This window comes from Syngnathus typhle, linkage group LG2, assembly GCF_033458585.1.
Source record: "Syngnathus typhle isolate RoL2023-S1 ecotype Sweden linkage group LG2, RoL_Styp_1.0, whole genome shotgun sequence".
Lineage (NCBI taxonomy): Eukaryota > Metazoa > Chordata > Actinopteri > Syngnathiformes > Syngnathidae > Syngnathus > Syngnathus typhle.
The window spans coordinates 8858032-8868318 of NC_083739.1; the positions used below are offsets into that span (position 1 = coordinate 8858032).

Consider the following 10287-nt stretch of genomic DNA (forward strand, 5'->3'; position numbering starts at 1 on the left):
AGGACCAAATAACAACTCGAATAATTTTTAATTATGATTCATATCCATATTTGGGCGGGGGCTCTGCCGAGCTCTCAAAACATTCATGTTCAGTCTGTGGACTCTTCTGAGGAAGACTAAAGTCTGTATCTAGTAGAACTCACACTCCAAGTGAATTAGAATGGAATTACAAAATGAATGAATTTGGTGTAGCTGTTGTGTATTTGAGTGTCTAGCATCTGTGAAATGTGCAAATATCTGCCACAGATGGCTGCTTCGACTTGGGGCTTGGTGACACTTTTGGCGGTTCGGTAATTGCCCCAGTTGACAGCCGAGTCAGCCTCCTCACACAAAAGCAATCGAAACTTGTTGTTTGGAGTAAAACTTCCCTTTCACCTTTAATTAGATTCCTGAATAAAATTATTTTATTTCCTTTACAGGCTGTGTCAATGAGGGACAACAATTACTCTGGGAAGGGAATTGCATTCTTAATTGATGCCCAGTGAAGTGTTTCCTGCAGGAGGGGCATCTTTCAGCATTAATGGGTCATTGCTATACGTCTGGAACTTTTGTTATCCGTTCAGGATCATTTAGAAGAAGCAACCCCAGTTTACAGCATTCTGTGATCATTAGAATTTCTAATGAGGATTGAAAGCCACTAAAAAGCTTGCCAGTCTGAAGAAGGCGATTGTTAATTCTGAGTCTAAGTGTGAAAAACTCTAAAACACTTGAAAAGTACATTTCCAACCATTGCAATGTTGGATATTAATAATTGAAATGAGGTACTGGTCCTTTCATTTGCTAATATTGAGAATCGGATCACACTGAAACTAGCTTGACCTTCTGGACCTACAAGTGAATTTGATCACATTGGATGAGATTTGATCAGCCAAGAATAATATAACTGTAACATTAATAATAATTAAAAAAAGGTAAGTTTTTCTTTTTAAAATGAGTGCAAAAAATAATTTGAAATCTTTTTCCCTTGTTAAATGTGACCAATAAGGTCCCAAATTTCTTTAAGAAGGAATGCAGAAACAAACACAACATTGCATAAGTGTGCACACCCTCTTATGTGCAGCCAATAACCCTTTCAAAACCTAAACATTGGCAGTATTAGGGTTTTGAAAGGCCATGTAAATTCCTCCTTGGCGTTTTAGGTTATTTTCTACCTCGACAGTGAAAAGTACACAATTCGTAGTACATATACACATAAATGACTGTTTCACAAACTGAAATATTGACCTTAACCTTGACTGTAAGAACTGGGATGTGCTTCTGTTCAGAATGAGCCAATCACGGTGGAACGGATGTTAAATGGGAATCAGCAAACCTCTTCCAGCTTGTAAAGTCCCTTCTGATTAACCATCCAAAAAGTAAGAGTCGGCTCTTTCTGACTTATCAGCCTGGAGGTTGTCTGTGATAACACTGACTACTATTTCATGGGAAGGCAAGGTAGGGTAGCTTTATTTATATCACATATTTAATACACAAGGCAACGCGCATAAAAGTACAACGTTCCAAAGCATTTACAAAAGAAAAGAACTAAAGATATTTAAACGCAAGATAAAGAAATAAAAGTACCGTAGAAAAGTTTCCTAACAGATCTGAGAATGCAATTTCATAACTTCTTTTTTAGACTTTAATCATAGGTATGGGAAAAGAACATCATTTTTAACCTGGATTTAAAATCATTTGAGCTGACCTCACTTCTCCTGGCAGCTTATTTCATTTGAGTGTGGCATAACCACTAAATTCTGCATCACCATGTTTGCTTTGAAATCTGGGCTCCACTAATTGACCTAGGTCTGCAGACCTCAGGGTTTAGATTCCATTAGCATTTCGATAATGTAATCAGCTTCTAAACCATTCGGTAAGAATTAACTTAAAAGTCTATTCTAGAGCTGACTAGGAGGTGGGGTAAAGCCTTTCTGATGAGAGTAAGATGTTCTGATTGCTTTGTTGCGGTCAGAATATGAGCTTCAGCGTTCTGAATGAGCTGTATTGTTTTGATGCTCTTTTTGAGGGAATCTAGTCAGAAGATCATTACAATAATCAAGCCTACTGGAGATACATACGTGAATCAACTTATTAGGGTGTTTAGTAACAGCAATTCTATTTTCTATGTTGCAAAAAAAAAAAAAACATTCACTTTAGTTTTGTTTTTTTGTGTGTTGTCTTTGTGTCAAACATTTTGAAATTGTTCCCTAAATGTTCAGCCTTACCGCTTTACTGCGCTTTACAAAATCTCCCAAACGCATATAGAGAAAACGTGTTATTAAAATTGAAATGATCTACCGGTTGCACTCAACTAAATCTGCTTAGAAGCTTTTGTCCATCCGCTGACTGACGATTTCAACCGTTTGTGTTGTGCTTTTCAAACGTCTCTTGCCCACCGCCCCCACCTTTCTGCTTTTTTTTAACAAACCATGTGATTTTCAGTGAAGTAGTTTCTGTCACAAGGTTAAATGAAATGTTTCGTTTCATCCTATCAATCCCATGCTGCCTGCACGGAGGTTAATCACCTGTCCGCCATTTACAATCAGTCCAACAGAAGGAATTACTTTCATCATATCCTTTAGGTTCCGTTAATAAGAAACAATAAATCCAGAGGCGGCTGCGTGTGCTGTGCCGCAAAGCGGAGGCAGATTAGAGGGATTTAAAGACAATGAAACATAGCACCTGCTTTTATCCCAATGTTAATCTTCTACAACCTTAGGTCACCTCATTGCATTATGCAATATTTGCAGAACACGAACCAACGCACATGGAAGGGGGGGGGGGGGCACATTATGTAATGTGATCAGGATGATGCTTAATGTTTCATATGAGGCAGACAAAGTTGTAGCACGTCACTGTGAAATATGTCATTCATTTGTTGATCATTTCTAATTTGAATCATTTAGAAACCACTTAGTTTGAATGGAGCCAATTTATTAAAACCAGGAACAAGGCTAATTGCTTTTTAACATGACAATGACAAAAATCAGCGAGCAATCATGTCAAAGAAGGTAAACAGGAATGGAAGAAGCTCACCTTAAGCGCACATAAAATAGATTTGATGAGTATAATTAACAAAGTCATTTTCTTACTTCAACCTGCTTCGTGTTGATGAGGCTCAATCAATGTCAGTTTAAGAAATGGGCTTTCTAATGTTATAGAGTATTCAAATCATGAGAATAAAGCTGCAAAATTCCTACATATAGGTCCTGAATACTCTTTTGTATCTTTAAATTGAGGTCAATTACACTTTTAAACACTGAATGCAAAATCCATGATTTGGCTGAGTTTTTTCTATACATCTTGTTCTATACATGTTGCCGTCGCTCCGGCATGTTTTTCCCCCTGGCTTGAATAGCTAACAGAAATATGAGTTACGACCACTAAGTTTAAGATTGTGGCAGCAAATGTCACAAGGAATAGATTAGCAGACAGTAAAAATGATCTTCGATGAAGTGGCAGATGTTTCAAATAAGGGGAAGCTCAGCTCCGACTTGAACAAATCGTCCAATCGTCATGCAGAAATCGAGCGTCCCGGCCTACCCATTGCCCCCGGAGATGCTGAGCATTCGATGGGTGGTCCAATGACCGTACAGCTTTACGCAGAGCAAAACCCCATTCTTTGAAGCAATAAATGCTCAGCGTATGACTGCCTAAGTGCTGCGGGCATGAATGAAGTTGAGTCAGTTACCTGTGATAAATAGCTGAGTCTAAAAAATAGATTAAGTTACTCAAGCACATATTTAGTCAATAAAATGTATACGCTGCAGTACATATTTCACCACTTATTTTTTTCGTTTGAGTGCGAGATTCCCTTACAGTCGCTTAGTTGTCAGATCTATATCTGGTATGTCTTTATGTATTATACTGCTCCTTGGTGGGTAAGGTGTACACAACTACCATTGAATTATCATGAAGTTTAATTCATCCTCGCAGTTGAATTCTTTGCATTTGATTCAATTATGTTATTAGTGTATGTTTTGTTATTTATACTTTTTTTTTTTATTTCATAGGTTGCTGGAACCGAAAATTGGCATTTCCATTTATCTCAATGGGGAAAGATGATTTGCAATGCATGTTTTGATTTGTCAAGACAAATTCAACTTCTACGTGAAGACGCCATCGACGTACATACAGAGAGTCATGTTAAGTATTCATCAGTCATTCATGTTGGTGCCATGATTTCCGTTATTGCATTAATCTAGAGTGATGGTCACGGGAATTTGTGCACATGCTTGAATGCATTTAGCAGCTGTGGTTTGTAAATACTGCTACTCATTGGTGTGCATTAAATTCAATTGTATTGCACAATGACTGACTTTTCTCAGGCTCTAAATCACTGAACCTTGGATGTAGCTTGTAGTCAAGTCATGGACAGATGGCAACACGGACATTTACAGCAAATGTAAACACTGACGCCTGTGTAATTAGATAGACGCTAACTTGATTTTTGATCGCTTACTGTACTTGCATCTTGGAATAATTGACTCAAATCAGACAGTGATTGACAACAGAACAACCAAATCACACATGAGGCAAGAAATAGCAAATGTGCATACATCCTTGCTGAGACAAGTGAGTAGACCGACCACTGAGCGCTTTTAGTTAGATTATATCAGCCATTAAATTTAGCACGGGCGGGTAGCCCTCCTGCATGGCTCCTCGTTAGAATTTTAAAGCTGCACTTTTTAGTTTGTGAATTCTCATCCGGGTTATACAACGATAGACGTTCCATTAGACATTAAAAAGGTCAGTTTAGAATTGGGGTTTACACATAATTCCAGGCCCTCTCCCATGAGCCTGATTGTTTCAAAAGATTTTGTTTGACATGAAGGATTACACCTAATCCAGTTAAATATGGATACAGCGTTTGTTTTAAGATTAAACTATAGGCTCATAACATCAAGATGATTGGAAGGAAAGAAATGATTTGTTCTTTTGTCTCTGCTGAAAGGTTCCCGGCCCACCTCTGTATTGTCTTTCATGTCATGACTTAATGCTTTCCTGCAAGACTTCCCCTCTTTTCATCCCCTTTATTGTACAGTAGTGCGTAAATGCCATCAAATAATATGCACATCAAATGTACAACCAACCTTTGGTCTCACATGACAGCTGCTTGAAGCATTAGCCAGTTCTATTCGTGTGTTGTAGTTATATTAATTTCATAGGGCTCTATTTTTACGTTTCTAGTCTTTTGTCAATTCTGCAAAACACGCAGCTTGGACCCGGTGTCACATATGAGTGCAAGCTGGTGGAGCCGAGAGAGGGAGGTCTGCGCCGCTGTGGGAGTACTCACAGCCAACCATTCAGAGAAACTTGCCTCATTCCCTTTGTAAATACTCACTTAGACCGGATCTGAGCAAGCATAGCTTTAGATCAACTTTCTGCCACAAAATTGTCACTCCGCCAGGCACATCCCTGGCGACACTCCCTATGCCGCGCCGGTAAACCCAATTTGGCAGAGAATGGTCTGCCAAGTTGGCAAACAAAGACAGCCAGCCTGCTCTTACAGGAAAATTAGGATCAAACAGCATTTATGGGCATCTGCAGATGCGCTGTCTAATGAAATTGAGCCTATTCTGTTCAAAATGTGTTGTTTGTTACCAAATCAATTCAAAGATTTACAAATGACGTGATGAGGGGAAGGGGATTGCCTGACTCACCCTTTTTTTTTTTTTTTTTCCAGACAAAAAGTGACAATTCTGTGTGGTTGATTACAGCATGATTTGCCTTCTTATTCTTAAAATCACGTGACTTATTCTTAGTGAATTAATCTTGTACTGTGGATACAGTAGTCTGTAGTTTTAGCAACAGAGAATGTAGTTAATTAAAACTTCATTTATAAGGGCACAAAGAGCTTTTTTTTTTAACAGTTGCTAAGAGAAACGTGTCATTTCTCGAGTCACCCTTGACCATAATTGGCTCTATTGTGCTCGCTGTTAAACCCTACGGCCAATTTGAGCAGCTAACAAGAACAAAGCAGAAGGAACTTTTATGCTTGTTAACAGCAGGTGACATCCAGGAAAAAGAAGGTGACTTTGATGGCCTCTGTTTTTGTTCTGGAATCAGCTTTCATGTGTCCATTCAGGTTCTTCTTCACTCAGCATCGGCTGCATGAATGCCACATGCTTGTTAGGGTGGCTTTTCCCTCTGTCTGCTGTGCAAGAGGAGAAAACGGGCATCGAATTCTCCGGTTCGTATGTTGCAACGGGGATGACCGGAGGGTTGGGCTGCTTGCAGCAGCTGCATCGGCACGGGGTAAGGTAGAGGTATACGAGGATGAGGACCATCGTCACCACACAGCCCAGCAACGTTGTGTAACCCGTGCTGAAGGACCCCACTTCAGGCAAGAGCACCGTGACGTTTATTTCTCTGGTTGCGTTCAGGGCCTCTTTACCATCCACTGCTGTACACACATACAGGCCTGAGTCGTTGACCTTGGCTGCTCGGATCTCCAAAGTACCATTGGCAAACATGCTCATGAGTGCGTCATCAATGTTGTACAGAGTGATGTAGCCCTGGCTGGGTGAAAACCACGTAAATGAGAGATTGGCGCTACTCAAGGATGTTTGGCAGTCCAGACGCAGCCGTTGACCCTCGGAAACCAAAACCTTGGAGAGGAGCACGGTCACCGGAAGCGACACGGCTTTTTCCACGCTGCAGTTGTTGAAAAAGCGATTTTGTCGAAGGAACCGGATAGATGCTCGGGGTTCCCCATAGATGGTGCAAGTGTGTTCGTCCGTGAATTCCCTTAGGGAGGCGTACCCTCGGAGATCCCAGTGCCAGAACATGCTGTACATGGAGCAGTCGCAAATAAGGGAGTTGTTGTGAAGGTAGAGCCCCCGCTGCACCAACCTGGGCAATGCTTTCACATCCTGCCATGGCAGATGAGTCATAAGGTTGGATGAGAGATCCAGCATGGCCAGAAAAGGGTGACTATGGTCTTGGATGGTGAAGAAGGGGAAATGCGTGATCCGGTTGAGGCTGAAGTACGCCTTTTTCAAGCTGCTCAGACCCATCAGCGTGCCGGCTTCTACCTTTGTGATTTTATTGTTAAAGAGAATGAGCTCCTCCAGCTTCCACAGTCCCTCAAAATAGTGCTGCGCCACCGTTTGGAGCTTGTTGGAGGACAAGTCTAGATATCGTAGGCTCGAGGCATTCTCAAATGCCCCGTTGGCCAGGCTGCTGATCTGGTTGTGGGCCATCCAGAGGTTTTCCAGTTTGGACATTCTGCTGAAGCTGCCCGGACCCAGCCAGGACATTTGGTTGTGACTGAGATCAAGCGTGTTGGCGAACGAGGGCAGTGACTTGGGTATCTTGTTGAGACCGCTGGAGCTGCAGCTCACTGTGTCGGACGTGCAAAGACACATAGAAGGGCAGGTCTCCTTACTTGGGGGGAGGAGGCAGAGGAGCACCAGGATGAGGATGATGCGATTGATTCTGGCGATCATGTTTCTACAGCCAAAGTCTTGCAGGTTTGAAATTCTTCCAAATTTCCCTGGATGGATGAGAATCACATTCTAAATAGAATATTTGCTGAGGCAGCATTTATTACAATCAAAACAAAATGTTTAGTAGTTATTCTTCTTGCTCTCAAAGTTGTGTTGTCAATACAATCTAAATAGAAATGTTTTACCTTAAAGGTGAACTTGTCTTCTCAGTCGGCATCGGATGACTTCTCGCAAGTTTTAAAAGGAGGAAACTTAATGAAAGGTCAAAAAGTTGAAATGCGAGCAGTTTGTCCTCACTTAATCCCGCATGTAATAGGAGGGAAAAAAAAAAGAAACAGAACCATGACTTGGAAAATAAACTGTCAATTGACATGAAAGTCCAACTCAGCACAGTCTTTGATGAAATAGCATCCCCTTCGTGAAAGTCAACAAATGTCGGTGTTTAATTTTTATCTGCTTCTCTGAGCCTCAATCCCGAGGCGGTGAAGGAACTAATTCATTTCTCCCGCCTGATTTCTCAGCTTCAAGTTTAAGGTCCTCCGACTTGATCTGTCCGGGTCCCAAATGAGACTGCCGCTTACCAAACATTCTGCATTGCTTTGTGGTGTAGAACAAACACGGCGGTGCTCTCTTAATCTCCCACAATCCCCTCCTCTGCCGCTGCCGCCTCCTCCTCCACCGCCACCACCACCATGTCTCATTTCCAGACCAGCCTTGTGTCTCCTCCCGTCATTGAGTAATGATGCCGCTGTGGCCCGTTCTCTGCGGCTCACAAATATCAGCTTCCCTCACCATATTCTATTAATATTAAGCTCCATTAAAATTTGAGTGTTTTTCTAACGAACAAACTTTGCCCAACCGTTAATAATCTCTCATGAATTTTGCAGCTTTTGTGTTCGCCTAGCATTGATAACCCTGGAGAGATGTGACATGACAGCCATGACTTGTTTTTTTATTTGTTTGTTTTTTTCAAATGCCTTGCTGTCAATATTAAAATTCAAATCTTAGTTTCAATATTCCTGATATTGTCGTCATAGTGTCAATCAAGCACCGATTTAGAATGTCTACTCATCTAAGCCCTGAATCTCCTAGAGCTGTCGAGAGCGGCCACTGATCAAGGTGATGATAAACCTTTTTAGATTAGTTCATATCTTTTTTCATTTTAAAACCTCCCGCATCCTCCATCCGTGATTAGCTGTAATAAAACCTCTCTGATCGAAGGGTTCGTCTACCTGACTGTCTTTTCTATTTTTAGTGTGTAGGGTTGATAGTTATGCATGCACACACCTTATCCGTCTTGTTGAGTGCATCTTATTCTCTTCTTTGGAACGCCAATCATCCGACCCTCAACTAGAACTCGTGGGTTTGACTCGATATACGCTGCCTGTGCTGCTTGGTCACGGTGGTCATGATAGCTCCGATTTCTGTCACAGTAAATTAGCTTTGCCTTCTAGCAGCCACCTCCTCATTGGTACACCCCCCCCCCCCCCCCCCCCCCTCCACCTGCACCATTTCCCTGCACTCACATGTCTCTGAATGCGGCAAGCTTTGAATGACTCCCACTCTCGCCTAACCGGATCATCGTGGACTCGTACTTGCTGAATGGGGCTCACTGCTCAAAAGGTGCTCAACTGGGAGCAAATGTGGACTCTATAGACATTGCTGGGGAATGTTATGTGATGCTGTATCCTTCTTTTTGGTGTGTTTTTTTTTCTTGTGCGAGAGCAGGATTAAGGCTAAGAAAGCACATTTGGATGTATTTGTCTTCAAATGAAAACACTATCATGTCTGGCATTGTGGCATTTCCCACAATCTTGTCCCAAGGCAAATCAACAGCTTGGCTAGAACATGCAAGGAATGTATACGCCCACACGTACACTGGAAATATGTCGGAAAATGATTCCCAACACACTATGCGTTGTAGGTGTTATGTTTATTTCATGGCGAAAATATCAAATCAAGTATGATTTCAGTTCGCCTACATATTGAACTTTGTCCCACTGAATGGAAAACTTTATAGCATTTTAAATATTCATGCTTTATTGATTGCTTCAAGGTATCGTCTACCGCTCTTATTTCTTGAACAGGCGTCAGACACAAAATCATCTGAAGAAATATAATCACATCATATGGAGGAAGTGTTCTTTCATCTGCATAAGATGGACATTTTTTGTGCAGTGTGAGCATAAAAAGCCTTTTTTACAATGTTTGCTGTATTTGTTTACTGCACGGGAAAATTTGTTTTGCTGTGCTTCATTAATTTCGGTATTGACTTGTACACTGTAAATTAACGTTGCAATCATTTGTCATTGTCACAAAATCATTTCATTCAAAACATAATGACAAACGCGATACTGAGCCTGCTGCGCATACCTATTTTTACCTGTTTTTGTTGTGATTGCCCCCACTTGTACTACTCACCGTAATTATTAGCAAGAGGGCCACATCAGTAAGGACTGTTTGCACAAGTCTAGTGCAAAGGCTAGCGTTTGATTTCTTGTTTTAATGACCTTTTCACAGCAATCATTGTGGCACAGTAAATCAGTGGCCAATAGCAAATACAGCTTCAGCATTGACCAGTTGGGAAAAAAGTCATTGATGATACTCCACACATTCGACTCTTGCCAGGTAAATTAGGCGTTGGGTAAGAGCAAATCATTGTCCATTAATTAATAAATAAATGAGGGATGTTCCGATCAGTGTTATGCTACTGATACGATATTGATCATTTGGCTTCGGCGTCAAATCTTTAATTTTAGACCTACAACAACCAATAATTGATTCATCTGTTCATACCTGCAACAGTGTGGATTGTTAAACCAAACCACCGTCATTTTTTTTCAAAGCTTAAGCTCTG

At 41.1% G+C, this 10287-nt stretch overlaps 1 protein-coding gene across 1 annotated transcript; it reads right to left on the reverse strand.

Moving 5' to 3' along the window:
- Window positions 1-5954: 5954 nt before the first annotated feature.
- Window positions 5955-7979, reverse strand: LOC133150325 (amphoterin-induced protein 3-like). Its single transcript, XM_061272779.1, has 2 exons — window positions 7616-7979; window positions 5955-7477 (listed from the first exon to the last, which is right to left on the reverse strand). The coding sequence occupies exon 2, from the start codon at window positions 7428-7430 to the stop codon at window positions 6045-6047; it is 1386 nt and encodes a 461-aa protein (XP_061128763.1). The 5' UTR covers window positions 7431-7477; window positions 7616-7979; the 3' UTR covers window positions 5955-6044.
- Between the last annotated feature and the right edge of the window lie 2308 nt (window positions 7980-10287).

Bases quoted from the DNA above. Each gene is read 5' to 3' on its own strand.
- LOC133150325 (XM_061272779.1), bottom strand. From the start codon at position 7,430: ATGATCGCCAGAATCAATCGCATCATCCTCATCCTGGTGCTCCTCTGC.